This window comes from Cryptosporidium ubiquitum (assembly GCF_001865345.1).
Source record: "Cryptosporidium ubiquitum isolate 39726 chromosome Unknown contig_8, whole genome shotgun sequence".
NCBI classification, from domain to species: Eukaryota; Apicomplexa; class Conoidasida; order Eucoccidiorida; family Cryptosporidiidae; genus Cryptosporidium; species Cryptosporidium ubiquitum.
Window position 1 is genome coordinate 21,641 of NW_021639831.1, and position 17,382 is coordinate 39,022.

A 17,382-nucleotide genomic window follows, 5' to 3' on the forward strand; every position below is an offset into this window, starting at 1 on the left:
TATAGGTATTTATTTTTTACATGTAAAATTTTATTTTTAATTTTCCGGGATTCTAAGTTTTCAACCTGCTTTCTTATATTAGTTTTGGCGCTTAAATCCATTTTTTCACATGAATTTCTTTTTTTTCATTTAGGCGAATTAAAACAAAAGAAATTACTATTTATAATAAAAAATCACAAATTAACAAAAATCCGAATATTTTGAATTAATCAGTTAATTTTATTCATTATATTCACAAATTTTTATAATGCTCTTTAATCTCGGACTGCTATTATAGTGTTATTATGTTTATTTAATGAACAGGTAAGTATCGACTATTTCTTTCAAAAAATACATTACGTATTATTTATATACTATAAATAAATTAACTATTCCTACCCATAATCAATTGTGCGTTAATGTATTATTATTTCATTTACAAATTGTTCTAATAATTTACTTTAGAGTTTTCCAGTCATTACGTAGAAGGGTTTCAAGTTCAGAAACTTCTAATAGTCAAAATTCCACTGATAATAATAATATTAATGATAATGATAATAACTCTAATAATTCACAAGGTGCAAAAAATAAACAAGATTCAAAAAATGTAAAAAATATTAAGCAATCAAATACTTCTAATACGTCATCCTCTTCTACACAAAATACTGGTTCAAACAATACCTATGATGATCTCAACTTATCAAAAAATGACGAAACTCAAGTTAAATCATCTCCTACCACTGATTCTCATTTAATCACTAACTGCTCCTCATCAAATGTAAATACATTCTTAAATACTGATTTAGACGACCATTTAAAACTAAAAGTGTCTTCAAATAGTAAATACAACAACTCTTCTCGAAATTTTGAGATAAACAAATCAGAATCAGTAAATTTTGATGTCAATATTTCTTTTCCTCCAATAGAGTTTATCAAAAATGAAAAATTTGCATTTCTTCAAGCTTTTTGCATAGATCATGAGGATGAAAGCAATAGGTCTTCAGATGAAGAATCTAATACCAACAAAAAATTTAATCAAGAAGTTGCTGATATAAATAGCGATTTTGGAAATCATTCTGATATTGAATCAAACTATTTAAGTAATTCAAATCTTTTATTACCTACTGGATTAATTGAAACAAGCCATGGTATTTCTCTTACTGATGATCCGTTTTCTGCGCTTCCTTTATTACAAAATATTAAGTCCCCTGATGATATTTTATTGCTTATTAAGAAAAAACTTATTGCATGTTGCATTACATTCAACTTTACAAATAATTCTTATTCAAATCTTAAAGAAAAAAAAAGAGAAACCTTATTGGAGCTTGTTGAATATATTAATAATAATGATCAAATTTTTCAAGAAGAAATAATACCTGATGTACTCTTAATGATCACAAGTAACATATTTAGGCCATTCAATCAGTGCCATGCTAACCTTAACACAGGAAATTCTTTCTTGCAATCTAACAATGCTTCTGGTAATACAAGTAATATAAGTATTCATTCATCTAATAATTCTACTAATAATGGATCATCTTTAAATGGTTCTGTTGGTAATTCTATCTCGGAATCCAAAGATGATGAACAACTTTTAGAACCTAGTTGGCCACACTTGCTTGTTATTTATGAGTTTTTTCTCAGATTTGTTATTAGCCCCCAATTTAGTACAAAAGTTGCAAAAAAATACATTGATAATACTTTTATCCTTAAACTCATTGATTTATTCCAAAGTTTTGATCCCAGAGAAAGAGATTATCTTAAAACGATTCTACATAGAATTTATGGTAAAATCATGCCAAGAAGAAGTTGTATTAGAAAATCTATGAAACACATCTTCTTAAGAGTTATCATTGATGGTGAACCTTACAATGGAATTGCTGAATTACTCGAAATTTTTGTCTCTATTGTTAATGGTTTTACAATTCCTCTTAAAGAAGAACATAAAATATTTCTTGAAACTGCACTTATTCCATTACATAAAGCAAAATATATTTCATCTTTCCATCAACAATTGATCTACTGCTTAATACAATATATTGAGAAAGATACCAAACTCTCTGTACCTATTATAGAAGGTGTACTTAAATATTGGCCAATTACTAATTCATCCAAACAAATTCTATTTCTAAATGAACTTGAAGAACTTCTTGAAATTACTCCTACAAATTATATTGAACCAATTCTAATCCCAATTTTTGAAAGGCTTGCAAGTTGTATTCAAAGTCCACATTTCCATGTTGCTGAGAGAGTATTGTATCTTTGGAATAATGATATCATTGTTAACCTTATTAATGAATATAAATATGAAATATATCCTGTACTTATTAAAGCATTATCATGTAATGGCAAAAAATTACATTGGAATCCAACTGTACATGGGTTATCATTTGTTGTTAATAAAGTTCTATCAGATACAGACCCTGAATTATTTTCACAAATTATTGAACAATTTAATGACGATAGTGCTAATGTTGAGATTCAAAAAAAAGAAAGGGAAGAATATTGGAAGTACATTATTGAGCTTGCAGAAAGTATGGATTAATCCGAAATATTACTGTTAATATTTTTTAGAACTACTATTAAATTTATTATGATAATTATTTTTTATTTATTAATATTATTTAGAATATTTATCCTCGGGTAATATTAGATTTAAACAAGAAAACATATAATTTTTTTTTTAAATAAATGAAAGAAACTCTCAACTTCATTTTAATTATTTTGATTCATTATTTCAGAGATCTCACTATTAATAAATTCCAATGCATTACTACCGCCAGATGACCAACTACTTCCATATATACCATGGAAACCTAAACAAATAACCAAAAAATTGAAATATGTACATTTTTTTCAATTATTAAAAATTGTTCGTAACTTACCTGAAAAAATTCTCAATTTTGCATTTACTTTCAATTTCAATAAAGTTTCATACATTAATCTTCCCTCATCATAAAGTATATCACTTTTCATCAATACAATACTTGTTTTTGGAAACTTTCTAAGAATATTTGCAGGGGCTAATAAAGGTTGTGATCTCCAATCAAAATAACTCTCTATATACTTAGATTGATATTGTTTTTCAAACCATAATAATGAACTCAAAGTTAAGAATCCAAATTTATAGTTTTTTAATTTAGAATTTGTGACGCATTTTTGGCACAATGCAGGATAAATTAATCCTAAGAATTTAACATGGTCAACCCATTTACAGTAATTGTGAAATCTTTTTGATAATACATTATTATTACGTCTTTTACTTTGATCTTTAATACTCAAACATGATGCAATTGAGGATGTAGCTAAACTACCTCCTGCTGAATCTCCTAATACAACAAGCTTATTTGGATTTAGACCTAATCTTTCTGCATTACTATGTATCCATGAAATTGATGCAATAACATCTTCCAATGGGATTGGATACTTCCATTTTGGTGATTTTCTATACCCAATATAAACAATAATGCTTGGTTTATTTAATTTTCCCAATTGAATTGCATGTTTTTGTAATACCTTCTCATATGTATTCATATCACCAAATACAAATCCTCCTCCGTGAACATATATAACAATCCCTGGAGATTCTGCTTTATCATCTTTATTAATAGTTGAAATATTATCATTTTCATAAACAACCTTGACTTTTGACTCATCAAAATATAAATTTGAACATAATTTTTTTGTAGAACACTTTACTGGTCGAATTAGATTTTGTTTTAATTTATTATTGTTCTCTAATAATTTTTTACTAACTATAAAATTTACAACAACTTCATCTTTATGTAGCTCTCTATTCATATCCATTGAAATTCCATCAGTTAATTCACCAGATTCGTCAATCTCAATCCAATGCCTATTTCCCATAATATTTTCAATTTCTAAGGATTCATACTCATCTAAAATACTCCACTCTTGATTTTCTCCATACCCAATGCTATGTTCTACTATAATACCCAATTCATTCTTATTTGAAAAGCCAAAGATCAAATTTTTGTAAATAGAACAATCATTGCTTCTGAACTTTTCTATTTCTTCATAGTTAGTCAGTGAAACTACATTTCTAAATAGTGAATATGTATAAATCATCCTTCCAATAATGTTTTCTGTAAATGTTAAATTTTCATCATTCATTATGTTGTACAAAATTATTCTAAAAATTATTTTAAATGATTTTTTATATGTTTTTGAATAATCCCAATTCAATTACTTACCCTATTATTAACACAATCATAATGGTGTATTTTCCTTTTAAAACTCTTGTTATATTAATTTGAGTCATTTTCCTAAACTATTAAAAATTAACAAAATATTACTAAAAAATTAATTAAAAAATAATATATTATTACTCTTTTTCATTTTATTGCATTGAAAGAATTTACATAATACTTTCTAAATTGGCACGTGTCATGTGGGGAAGTCTTTTGCATGTATATTTATTCTAATTGCTATTACGTGTTAAGTGGCCAAAAATTCAAAAAAAAAAATTATAAATTTGAGAAAGAATATTAAAAACAAAAATAAATTTATAAAAGTTTAAAATCATTATTGCATAAATATTTGAATAATTATATGTTTAGTAATAGTTCAATAATAGCAATATAAATGTCTTTACAGATTAAAGATCTAAGCATGATGATAAATTATGTTAAAATTTGTCTTCATTATAACTGTTATAATAATTGATATTATTCCCATTAAATTGATTAATACTGTGTTGGATGTGTTGATTAGGAGAAAGCATATAAGATTTCTGTAATTCTTGATTTACATTGTGATAGTGGTTGACGTATCTATTTATTCCTTGCTTACTTATATTTTCCTGATTATTTTGTGGTTTTTTAAAATATTTTGGATATATTTGTGCCGATTGGATATTAGGAATTGGCATTTGCATCCCTTGATATTGAACTTCTCCTTTCCTGTAATAATCTAATATGGGATTTTTATTTTGTTCCAATGATTCGTTTTCAGACAAAATATTTCTTAATTGGCTTTTACTGGCATATAATAGTCTCCTTAATCTGAAATCTTTACTAGAAACAGACTTAATATCTTGAACTTGAACTGTTCTTCTTTTAGCTCTCTTAGTAAAGTTCCATGAAAAACTTGTCAAGTCTCTAACGAAAAGTTCACAAGCAATTGCTAAAAGTGCAGGAACTTCACTTCCAATCATATGATTTACAGCTCCAGAGCATTTAATTATTTTCTTGATTTTTGTATGAGGAAGGCACCTACTCAAAATTTTTAGCTCATCTTTATCAAACACTGGTATATTAGATTGTTGTTCTTGTGTTATATAATTTTTTGAAACTATATTAATACCTTCTCTTGAGCATATACTTGAATTACTCACCAGAGAGGATGATGAAACCACAGAATTACAACTAGAAGATGCTGATACAGATGAAGGTCCTATGAATGATGTAGAATTTAAAGCAAATGAGGAAAGTGATGCTTGGTTAAGATGAGACGAGCCATTAAATTCCAAAGTTGAAATATCACTAAAAGATTTTTTTGGACCTTTTATATAATCTTTGTTCAAATAATCTTGGTTAATTGCTGATATTTCATTATTCTGAAGTTCACTTTGTATACTTAACATACTGTCAACATTATATTCAATCATTTCACTATGAGTTTGGGCTACGTATTCCATTATACTTTGATTTTCCGGAAAGTTCATGAAGATATTTTTACATATATATAAATCAATAAATCAAAATCTTGAAATTTGTTCAAGTGGAATAGTATTATTTTGCAGTTGTTTGTTTGGTTTAATAATTATTTTAATTTTGTATAAAGTTATATAATTTTATGTTCCAAAATTCAGAATTCAATATAAGTAAAGAGGCCTGTTTAATAATATTACAAGAACCAGATTCAAAAATAGCTGTCTAAAGAAATAGAGATGGTCTTGGTTTATTTCTATAGAGATCTTATAGCTCACTTTTACCTACACTGACATAAATTCTCCAATGCTCAATTTTGGCGCCAATGCGATTTTTATTTTCCCATTTAAATTCATAAACAAGGAATAACTACAAGCAGTTAAATGGTCAAAAAAGCCACCTGGCGGGAAATTAATAACAAAAAAAATGAGAAAAAAACGTGTAAAATAAGTTTATACAAGAATATTCTAAACAAAACCTAGCAGCAGGATCTTTTTTTGCTTCCTTTAGAGTTCAGATCAACTTTTATTGGGTCTACACGTACTCCTTGGGTACCTAAAGGAAGGGTTGCTCTGTTCAAGTCATGTTGGTTTGCAGTGAGCTGTCTTTCGCTCCTTAATGTATAAATTTCAGATAGAATACGGTGAAATGCTTCATCTACATTTGATGAGTTTAGGGCGGAGGCCTCCATACATGCCATACCTTCTCTTTCTGAAAAAGCACAGGCTTCTTCTTGAGTTACTGTTCTAAGATTCCTTAGATCTGATTTGTTACCAACGAGTAAAACAACAATGTTAGGATCAGCATGATCTCTTAATTCCTTAAGCCACCTTTCAACATTCTCGAAAGATGATCTTTTTGAAATATCATAGACTAGTAATGCCCCTACTGCTCCTCTATAGTATGCAGATGTTATTGCTCTGTATCTTTCTTGCCCAGCTGTATCCCATATTTGAGCCTTAATAACTTTTCCTTCAGTAATTATGCTTTTTGTAGCAAATTCCACGCCAATTGTGGATTTTGATTCTAAATTAAACTCATCTCTAGTAAACCTATGTAGAAAATACGAATATTAAGATTTATTACTATATTGTTATCGTAATAAAAATAACATACCTTGAAAGTAAATTAGATTTTCCCACTCCCGAATCACCAATTAGAACAACTGATAACAATAAATTAAATGGTATTAGTGATTTTACAGAAATTTTTCGGAAATTTAAACTTACTTTTGTATAGATAGTCATAATGCTCATCCTTTGAACTCATGTTTTATATAATCAAAAAAATTTTTGAGAAAATTGCCCTTCAGACTTGCTAATTTCAAATATTAAATATAGAAACTTTCAGAAGATAATTTTCCGCAAATTTTTGTAATCCTATTAATTTTCCTATTATTATCTGAACTTGCTACTGAAACTTGAGTTAATCAAATCCTCTTTATCAGTCTGTCGAGTCTCGAATGATTTAATGTCAATCCAAGCGAGACTTCGACTGAACTAATTAGTGTCAAATTTGATAAGAAATAATTTTAAACAAAGAATTTCTCAGCTTAATTTTATTCACAATTTAATCCTTTTTCGACTTTGTCCTCACATAAAAATATTACAAAAACTATGAGGGGAATACTTTGGGCGCCGAAAAAGCTCATGTCTAATTCAATAGCATGCATAATTAGAAACATTTATAACTTGAAAATAAAGAAAACAAACGAGGAGCAGGTAAGAAGCAAAGTTTAGGGAATATTTAGCAATATATAAGAAATTATTACATGTATAGCAGGTATACTATATATATTCTAATTATTAATAATTCGGAAGGTATATAAACAATCTATAAGTATAAGTTCAACTATTTTACATTCCTCAAATCAATTTTCTTTGTTAATCTACGTTTACAACTCCTTTCATTTCTTTCAAAAATATCACAGAAATCCGTGTAACTTAACTCGATATTTTTTAGAGACTCTTTACTATATGAATTCGTTGAATCTGACTCTACTTTGGAGTCGTCATCATCTTCCTGTGAATTAGATGAGTTTGTTTGGACTTGAAGCCAAGCATTTTGAATTTTTTTAAAATTTTCACTATTGCCATATTTCCCCCAAAATAACGCAGAGTTTATCTCTTCTTCGCACAAATTAAGACATAAAATCTCACTAAGTTCCTTCATTTCTTTAAAGGAAATAGTCTTACTTTTATCACCCCCAGTAATTAAAACCCAGATTCGGTCCTTTATTTCTTGTTCTTGTAATGCAAGCTCAACTATATGGTTAGGGAACTTTATTTCCGGTTCTTGCTGTTCTTGCATAGCTCACTGAATTTCAAAGATTATCTCATAAGTCAACTGATAGAATAAATTTATTCAACTTTTAAAATAAGCAACCGATTATAAATTATCAATAGATATATACCTTTAATATCTATGTTAATTGGGTTTGGCGCCAAAGTTGTGGCTATATAATTTAAGGTTTGTTGTCATCAATCCAAGAAACAAACTGATTAAGAACTTCCTCTTGAGATGAGTAGTCAAGGTTTCGAACGAGTTCCAGAATCTGTAGTCTGTTTGTAAAATTCTCATAATAATCTGAAGGAAGTGGGAATTTAGACAATTCGCCACCCTCAGTATTAATGTCATGTTTTGTGTCTAATAATTCCACCATAAAGAGCTTTTCTGGTTTAATTATGTTAAAGTTGGAGAGAAAACTTATCGGAAACCTCCAATTTTGTGTCAGTAAATTATTTTCGTAAGAAATTATGTAAGATGTCTTTCTATTTAAACAGTGTATATTGTATGGTCCAATTACAATATTATCTGAGCTCTTAAGTATAGGGGAGAACTGGGAGTGGAGAAAAATACTTATTTTATCACAGTTAATCAATGTTGCAAACATACAATCAGTATGTATAAAAGAGTTCTTGCAATTCTCGATTTGAATGTTTGCAATCAAATCTAAACAATAAATATTACATTGGTTGCAGTCTCGGATAAATAGGTACTCAACAGACCTGGTAATATATATTTCCAAATTACTTGAGTTTGAAATTATTATATTTCTTGCTTCAAAATCTATTATTTCTTCTTTTTCTGAAACTATTTCAAAAATTTCACCTTTCACTTCATTCAAGTTATGCACCAATTCTCTCTGATCAAAATTGACAGAATGTACGACTTTATTTGAGAGAAAATAAGAAATTCTTTCAGAATCATTCCCTCCATGAACATTATTTACTAAATAGTAATCATCCAGAACACCATGATTAATTATTGTCCAAGTATTATTTAGTAAAATACATAATTGTATTTCTCCTGAACTGTCTGTAACAATATGATAATTAAATGCATTTATTGTGAATTCGGAAATTGCTATACTATTTCCCTTCATTTTCTTTTGATCAACAGACTTATGATTTTTATAAGCAGAATTTTTCTCCAATTTAATTGCATTAAAGTCAAAATTCATATTTTCATGTTCATCCTGCTCTTTATCACAGTCATAAGTGAACACCTTATCAAAAAACATTTCAAATGAAGCCGGAACATTCACTGAGTTGTATTTAGATTCTTTTTCTTCCTTTGTGAATAATGATAAAATCTTTATAAAAGTGGCTGAGTTCCTCTGGAAAAATTTTGCAATTGTAATATAGCTCTCTTTAGAATATAAACTTGAAGACATCTCAACCTTCTGTGTAGATTGATTAGAAAATATAAATTGAGTTAAAATAAAGAGAGATATCATTTCAAAACATATACTAATATTTTCTGCCATTCTGTATTCTCTAAACTGACCTCTCTGACACTTCTCATAAATATCTATGAAACTGTCCCCATCAATCCATTGGCAAATTGAGTCTATTTCTCCTCCATTTAAAACTTCACTCATTCTCATAGAGAGTTCAAAATCTTTCAGAAATACTATGCTTGACAGGCGCATCCAGTAAAATTTCAAACTATCTGAAGTAAAGAGATATAACTTCTCCACTTCAAATTGTCCCAATAATTTCTTCTTCAAAGTCCAGAAAGCAACACTTACGTTACTCGCCTTTTTCAGAAGTACATTTGAACTATCTAATCTAAAAAGGCACTTTTTTCCAAGTATATATTCTTGGCCAAAAATGAAGTCTCTCCATTGAAAATAGTTCAGAAACCTTGATGATCCAATGAACTCTCTTAGTAAGGATATATAAAGAAACAAAATTTCTTCGTCCCAAAATTTTGCCTCACTAAATTCCAACCCCACATATAATTGAGACACTATTTCAAAATTCGGGAGTAATATAAAGTTCATTGATGCAAAAATTCCCACTCAGTCACACCAAATATACACAAACTTTAATATGCAGGATTTCCTGCAAATATTTTATTTCTATCCTTTTCCCACGCAATTACTATTCAATTCTTATATGTATTATTTTTATTATAATTTATAGTTACTATTGACCCTCCTTTCATTTTTAAAAAACCCGCCAAACCCGGTTAATGTGTTTTTAAGTAATTTCAGATCGCACCTTAAAAAAAAAAGAAAAAGAAAGAAAAAATCTATTTTGCAAATTTTTTTTTTTTAAATCAGTTGGAAATTAAATATAAACACAATTAACTTATGAAAATATTAAGGAAGCTCTTTTTACCTAAGTTTTGAAACATTGATTTATTAATACCTTGAAAGAGTTGGAGAAATTAATTAACACAATAAATTAGTTTTAAACAAAATGTATTCTTCAGTTACTAGAATTCTAACGGCTTTATTATTTCCGTTTACGCTGGAATTCTGGAAAACCAATGGAATTATGTTTACTTTATCGAGTATTTTCCTTATATTATTTTGGTACTATTTGGTAAATAAACTCAATACAGATCAAAATAAAATGAGATGCCTTTTCCAGTATATTTCTTCCGCCATAATCTCTTTCATATGTTGGCCTATTGTAATTGATCTCTGGCTTAAATATTTCCAATTTGGGATGGACATGGCAAAATGGCTCGATTATAATTCTTATGGATATTACAAACTAGTATTAAATATATTCTTATCATCACTTATATTCGACCTTATTTTTGGAGTTCTGTATTTCAGAAAGCAAATGTTCATTCTAAATGGCTGGTTCCATCATACTGCTTACATTATTTTAACCTTATATATAATGCGCTGGAAGTCTTATAATATATTTCTCATTGCTGCCCCTGAAGAAATTCCAACATATTTTATATCAATTTATGTTATTTTTCCGCAAAATAACAGGAAATTTTCGCAAAAGATGTTTTTTATCACATTTTTCATTTTTAGAATTGCGTATCATATATCAGGTTACTCATTATTATTCCTTCCAACTAATAATAGGCAAGTTACGCAAATCTGGATACCCACGTCACTTACTATATTTGCTCACTGCTATTGGTATCTTCTCTGGCTCAGAAAGCATTGGAATTCATTATTCCACTCAGAAGAAATCCCATACTCCAAAGAGAATTTAAATGTTGCCAAGAATAATACAGATAAAGAATATGGTTGTATAGACTATTTTGATCACTACAGCAATATTGAACAGGAAATTGATTAGTGTATTTGTTTTTTTTTCGAATATTCGTATGTATCATTGTTTAACGGATTTATTCGGAATGGAAGCACAAGAATGGAAGTGTTTTTTATTAGTTATTTTTCGTAATATTTATAGAATATTCATTAAATATTGTATTCTTTGTTTAGTAGTTTTAAATGCATGCATTATTGCTTCACAATTTATATAATTAATTTTACTTTTTAAGAATAATATTTGGGTTTTATATCTTAAGTTAAATCTAATTTTTAAACTAAAGTCAATACCTCTTCGGATTAATGTTTTCATTTATTTTCTTTTTCTTTCATTGTATTCAAGTTACCAGCCAGATGAACAGGCGGGAAATTTTTGAATCTCATAGAAATTTGGGATTTATTTTTCTAAAGTGAGGTTATCTAATCAATAAAGAAAAATTTTTGGAAAGAAAAGAAATATAATCTAAGAAAATATAGTAAATAAATGGGCTATTTGTTTCAAAGACGTAACCTTGTTGAATAAACAGGAGAAAATGTCAGACATGGATGAATTGAGTGTGCAAGACTACATAGATATTTGCAAGGAGGCTGGAAATTATAAGCAAGCAATATTTTGGTGTGATTTAGCATCCGCTCAGGAGTCAGAAGACACAAGAAATGGCAGTTCTCTTAATAATAATTTAATGGTTGATCTAATAGATTGTAATGGCGAAGAAATAAAGATTCCCCAACTTAGAGGAACAAAGTCGGTCGAATACTTACTAGAAATGGCAGCCCTATATATGTTAGATGGAAAAGAAGTCTGTGTGGAATCTGTTTTAAAAAGAATTAATCCAGAAGATTTAGAAAAAATGGATTGCAGCGTGAATAATGAGAATATTTCAGGTTTTTCTGAAAACAAAACAAGGCAATCACCAATTGAGCTTTCTGAGGGTTTTAACCAGACCAAATTGATAGATGGAGTTGAAGAAGATATTAGCATGGAGATCGAAACTAACTCCCTACTTTCCAGGAAACTTTTACTGGAGGCCCAATATCTATACTCCGTACACAGATATGAGGAATGTCTATCTCTCATAGAATCGAGCATTGATCTTTCTAGTTTCGATACATTTATATCCTCCTCTATACATACTTTGGCAGCAGATTCATTTTCCTCCATTGGGAATATTGAATACGCAACTATGTTATATGAAACGGCTTTGTATGAGTCTCATCATGCAGTGGAAGCTTTAGATTATTTACTACAACTTCCATACTCTTCTGACTCCACTAAACAAACTTTACTAACAAATATAATAGGATCTCCAATAGGGGAAATTGACAAGGCTTGGCTGAGGAATTATCTTCATCCTTTTCAAAATGTTGAAAAGAATAATTCAGAAAATGGTACTACTGTATTCAGATCAGCATCTCCATCTCTTTCTCCTAACAGAAGAAAAGAAAAACGGCTCCTTCCAACATCTCCAATGAATGTAGCATCCAGACTTACAGTTGATAACCCTGATAAGATTGCATTCAGAAATAATTATATTGAGACTTCCGACAATAAAATGATTCGTGATGATTTGAGAATTTTAGATAATATTGCAATTGGGGCAAAGACTGAATTTGGGCTTAGGCTAGCCACTATTTATATATATAGATTTATTTGCCAAAGCAATTTGGTCTGCGGTTATATTCTTGGGTGCAATATTTGGATGCAGCTTTTCAGGAAAGATGAAAAAGGTGATGAAAAACACTACTACAATTATGGGGATCCACTACCAACAATTTTTAATGATAGTTATAAATCCTTTAACTATTCAACGCCAGCACTTTGTGAGTTCATCAACATGTTTAGTCTATGTATTGTTTGTAAATTGTACACAGAGATTAGTATTTGCCAATCATCAACCCCTAAGGAGTTAAATGACTACCTTACCTTATTGAATTGCTTTATTGTGATTTTGGACTATTATGGAGGAAGCTCAGAAACTATTAAGAAGACTTCCAAAGATGGAAGTTTAACGTTTTCCACTAAACTATTCAATTCAAGACTTTTTGGAAAGAATTCAGATGACATTTGTTGTGGGATCAACTTTAATGGTAATAATCTTGGGAATGATTTAAACTATGGGAATGAAAGTAATGCAGTAACAAGTACCAATTCTTGGTACAAGAAGCTTTTTCCTAATAACATCTTAGTTAGTAGCTTTTTTTTTGTAAAAGCTTCTTTCCTGTTTGTATCTGCAATTGGTACAGTTCACTCGCGTTCAGAAAGCTCAATACAGACTGTTAGAAGCTTGTTGAGAACCTCCATGTATTTTCTAAAAAGAAGTATCAACTTTAATTATATTATGTTACCTTCCTACTATCTTTGGGTGAACATTTATTCTATTCTTGGGCAATGGGATGATGCTGTGGTCATTTTCAGAAGAATTATCAGACTGTTTCCATCAACCAATTTGTCGGTATCTTCAGCTACTTCTCTACTGCTTCAAAGAGTCCAACTTGAGAAAGATCTTCGAATTTCAGATTTACTGAATCAATGTGTAGGATGGGCTACTAAAGGACTTCAAATTAATAAAGACACTCCTTTCATTCATAATTCTCTGGGAATTTGTGCATATTATGAAAAGAAGTATGACATTGCAATTGGATACTTCCAGAAAGCATTTAATTGTTTGTGTAGCCAAAATCAAGATGGATCGGAGAACATCTACACAAATAATGCACCTTCTACGTCCATTTTCGATCAAATCTTATTTAAAAATCCTGGAACACCGAACTTCAACTCATCCCTCTTTTCCTTTAATCCTCTGCCATTCATCATTTCTGTAAATCTTGCTTTATCATACCTAATGGGAGGACATTACCAAAATGCCATAGACAGCTTATCTGTATTATTCACCTCCAAAAAATATTTTCATCATGCCTTCTTCGATCCCACATTCCTTCAATACATTTACATGATTTTTGGGATTTCTTATCATCTGCTTGATAATGCCAAAGAAGCTTGCAATTATTACGAGCTCTTCCTTTCTCTTCCTACTAATGATGAAATACTTGATGAACTAGAAGAGTGCCCAAACACTGACGCAATAAATTCCATTAAAATTCCGGGAAATGATGTCATTCAAATGATTATTTCCGGAGAACAAAACAAATATTTTTCAAAAGTTTTTATCAAGAACATTTCTGAGTTTTACCACTCCTTAATGCAGAATACTCAATGAGCAAATTATAACAAAAATAGTGCTTTTTTTGTCTGCAAATATTTATTACTGATTTTATTGCTATTATTTTGCATCTAATATACCACTATCATCTAAGTTGATAATTATATTAAACCAGACTCTGTTTTTTGTTTTTCTACCTATTTATTTTATTGATTTTACTAAGGTAACATTGGCGCCATACGTGGTGCACATGCAATATTTTTATTAATAAGATTAACTTAAAAAAAAGAAATTAGAGAAAATCACTAAAAATATTTCGATCGTAAAATCTCTGTTTGATTAGAAAATATAATCAATTTTATTTAAATAACTAAAGTTACGATGAAATAAAAAGTGAAGAAAAAAATAATGATTCAAGTTAATAAGAGGGGAAAAAGGGGGGAGGGGGGGTAGGAGTAGCAGAAAACAGAAAAGTAAATAAGAATCTAGAAAGTATAAACTAAATAAGAGGATTTCAAATGGTAATTTAATAAAGAATTAATATTAGTGATGTGAAATCAAAAAAAAAGAAGTGGGCTCTCTGATGAGGAAATTATGAAAGAAAAAAAAAAATTACAAGAAATAATTGAAAATAAGAAAATTTTTAAGGTTAGATGGACAGTTTCCTTCGACAGTGATAGTGAATATCCTATAAAAAATTCAAATTCAAAAAGCAAGTACTGGAAATATGAGCAGGATGGCTTTCGAGAAGAAGGATGGGATAAAGAGTTAGGGATTCCAAAAGTCATTTTAAGTGAGGTAGAAAATCTGATGCAAGGAAGAGCATTATATATAAGAAATGCAAGTCATTATGGGCAAAGAAGACTGGACTCAGTACTCAATAATTCGATAATTATGGAAAAGGGAAAATTTGATATAGATTTAATGGATACAAAAAGAAGCCAAGTAAGTGAAGCTCCTCAAAGTTTTGAAAACACAAAAAATGAATGTTCTAAAACAAACTTAAGTCAGGATTTGCCACACTCCAGTACACCAAATTTTCCTAACCATCCAGAGGAGTCATTTTATGCTTTAATTGATGAAGTTTTACAAGAAGGATCTACTTGTACTGTTGTATATCCTTCAGAATACTCTGGTAAATGGGAGGCTGAGCATTTTCAAGTATTTCACTTTAGCACAATTAAAAAATCTCTGAACCGTTTGTTGGATCTTCATAAATCTGAAAGGTTGTTTGTTTCCTATTTTTCAGATGTTAAAATTTCTCAATACTGCCCAACTATTTTCTGGAATATTGTCCGGATATTTCACGGTGAAATAGATGTTGGAATTATTGAAATCTTTTCTTCTATACCCATAGCTATGCTAAAGAGGAAAAGAAGTACTGTTGAGATTAGATTTAATGAACAAAATCCAAGCTCCTCTTTAAACAAAAGATCAGACAAAAATGGTCCTTGTGAAGATAAAAGTGGCTACAAACTAAAAAAAAGTAAAGACATTTTTCAGGAACTGAGTCAGAAACTTATTCAAGATTTAAATACAAAAATCCCTTATTTTGAAAAAAACGGAATTGAATATTTTAAAGATTCTGATTATTTGGATTTGAAACAAAAAAATAAAATGTCTCAAGAAAATTCTGATTTTGAGAATAATCTTCTATTCAATAGAGAAATTGACCAATCGAGTATTGAGAACCAAATTTCAAGAAGATCAAGCAGAAGAGTCTCTTTTGGAGTTAACGACGAAATTTCAATTATTGAAGCAACCATAGACAAAAATTACAAAATTATCCGCCTTCCAATATATAATTATCCAGAAAAATGGAAGAAGATTATCTATAAATACTGCATTCTCAACGAAATTCACTCATGCACTTTAATTAAAAAAGATTCTTTTAAAGGTAGGTGTGTAATAGCTGGATCTTTTATTAGAAAGGATGACTTTGTCTTGGAATATAAAGGAAATCTAATTACTCATCTCACTGAAGCCAAAGAGTTAGAAAAGAAGTATGCCCTTAGTAACAAGGGATGTTATATGTATTACTTCAAATATAATGACAAGAATTACTGCATTGATGCTACCGAGGAAAACTTGGAGTTTGGGCCAGGAAGACTAATTAATCATTCTAAGAAAAACCCTAATATAATTACAAAGGTCTTGATTGTAGGGACCACCCCAAGGCTATTCTTTGTCTCTAAAAGAAATATTATGTGTGGGGAAGAACTACTTTTTGATTATGGAGATAACAATCCTATTTCCACCCTACACAATCCTTGGCTCCTAAATTCATAAATCTCTTTGACTTAAAAATAGGAGTTTGTAACCAAGGCTCAAGCAGAGATATAGGTAAGGGGAATCAGAAATTAGTCGCGATTTTATTTATTGATTATTTGGGTAAAATTCTAAAGAATCACGTCATTTAAATCACCTAAAAGAAAAAAAAAAAGAAAAAGAAAGATATCTTATCTATAATTGTTATCTTTATCTTCTTGGGGGAAAATTAGATTTGTATTAATCAGGTATTTATTTCTGCCAGTAATTATTTAATTAATACAAAATAATTAAATTATTACATTGGCGGGAGACCGGCTGAAAGGTTAAATAATTGGTATCAAATATTAATGGTAATTAAATTAAAAATTCAAATTAAAAATTGGTAAAGATTGCAATCTTTTAATAATTATTTGTAAGCCTTCATCTTAAAAAATAAGATTTCTGGGTTTTATAAACTTTGATGTCTTTACTTACTATTATTTGGAAAATTATTATTTTTTATTAGACCATAATTGCGCCAAAGACACAAGTAACTAAAGTCAAGGTAAGAATCATCCATATCTAAAAGTCTTGATTAATTTTCAACCAAAATCAATGGAAAAGAAGCCAGTTCTTGAAGTTTGAGGCCTAAAAGTTATATTTTGAATATATAAAATATTCAAAAAAATATTCAACTGAAATCTGTGAGGTTTATTTAATTTCTGCTTAATGGAATCAGCTTGTATGGGAATCCTAATCATTTGAAAAAGAACAATTAAAGGGAAATAAT

At 29.2% G+C, this 17,382-nt stretch overlaps 9 protein-coding genes across 9 annotated transcripts; 4 read left to right on the top strand and 5 right to left on the bottom strand.

Annotated features, from left to right (window-relative positions):
- Positions 1-295: 295 nt before the first annotated feature.
- cubi_01275 (protein phosphatase 2A regulatory B subunit) lies at positions 296-2,524 on the top strand (the record flags this gene model as incomplete). Its single annotated transcript, XM_029018287.1, has 2 exons — positions 296-303; positions 445-2,524. The coding sequence occupies 2 exons, from the start codon at positions 296-298 to the stop codon at positions 2,522-2,524; spliced, it is 2,088 nt and encodes a 695-aa protein (XP_028873280.1).
- A 170-nt stretch (positions 2,525-2,694) lies between these two features.
- cubi_01276 (lipase esterase) lies at positions 2,695-4,261 on the bottom strand (the record flags this gene model as incomplete). The annotated part of the gene is made up of 3 exons (XM_029018288.1): positions 2,695-2,795; positions 2,865-4,132; positions 4,194-4,261. 3 exons carry the CDS (start codon positions 4,259-4,261, stop codon positions 2,695-2,697), a joined length of 1,437 nt encoding a protein of 478 aa, XP_028873281.1.
- A 366-nt stretch (positions 4,262-4,627) lies between these two features.
- cubi_01277 (CCAAT-binding factor chain HAP5 like histone) lies at positions 4,628-5,638 on the bottom strand (the record flags this gene model as incomplete). The annotated part of the gene is made up of 1 exon (XM_029018289.1): positions 4,628-5,638. One exon carries the CDS (start codon positions 5,636-5,638, stop codon positions 4,628-4,630), a length of 1,011 nt encoding a protein of 336 aa, XP_028873282.1.
- A 491-nt stretch (positions 5,639-6,129) lies between these two features.
- cubi_01278 (uncharacterized protein) lies at positions 6,130-6,898 on the bottom strand (the record flags this gene model as incomplete). The annotated part of the gene is made up of 2 exons (XM_029018290.1): positions 6,130-6,694; positions 6,768-6,898. 2 exons carry the CDS (start codon positions 6,896-6,898, stop codon positions 6,130-6,132), a joined length of 696 nt encoding a protein of 231 aa, XP_028873283.1.
- Positions 6,899-7,502: 604 nt separating this feature from the next.
- On the bottom strand, positions 7,503-7,961 carry cubi_01279 (uncharacterized protein; the record flags this gene model as incomplete). Its single annotated transcript, XM_029018291.1, has 1 exon — positions 7,503-7,961. The coding sequence occupies one exon, from the start codon at positions 7,959-7,961 to the stop codon at positions 7,503-7,505; it is 459 nt and encodes a 152-aa protein (XP_028873284.1).
- A 154-nt stretch (positions 7,962-8,115) lies between these two features.
- On the bottom strand, positions 8,116-9,939 carry cubi_01280 (protein with beta tubulin folding factor domain; the record flags this gene model as incomplete). Its single annotated transcript, XM_029018292.1, has 1 exon — positions 8,116-9,939. The coding sequence occupies one exon, from the start codon at positions 9,937-9,939 to the stop codon at positions 8,116-8,118; it is 1,824 nt and encodes a 607-aa protein (XP_028873285.1).
- A 421-nt stretch (positions 9,940-10,360) lies between these two features.
- On the top strand, positions 10,361-11,209 carry cubi_01281 (uncharacterized protein; the record flags this gene model as incomplete). Its single annotated transcript, XM_029018293.1, has 1 exon — positions 10,361-11,209. One exon carries the CDS (start codon positions 10,361-10,363, stop codon positions 11,207-11,209), a length of 849 nt encoding a protein of 282 aa, XP_028873286.1.
- Positions 11,210-11,714: 505 nt separating this feature from the next.
- cubi_01282 (uncharacterized protein) lies at positions 11,715-14,399 on the top strand (the record flags this gene model as incomplete). The annotated part of the gene is made up of 1 exon (XM_029018294.1): positions 11,715-14,399. One exon carries the CDS (start codon positions 11,715-11,717, stop codon positions 14,397-14,399), a length of 2,685 nt encoding a protein of 894 aa, XP_028873287.1.
- Positions 14,400-14,936: 537 nt separating this feature from the next.
- Positions 14,937-16,631, top strand: cubi_01283 (protein with a SET domain within carboxy region; the record flags this gene model as incomplete). The annotated part of the gene is made up of 1 exon (XM_029018295.1): positions 14,937-16,631. One exon carries the CDS (start codon positions 14,937-14,939, stop codon positions 16,629-16,631), a length of 1,695 nt encoding a protein of 564 aa, XP_028873288.1.
- Between the last annotated feature and the right edge of the window lie 751 nt (positions 16,632-17,382).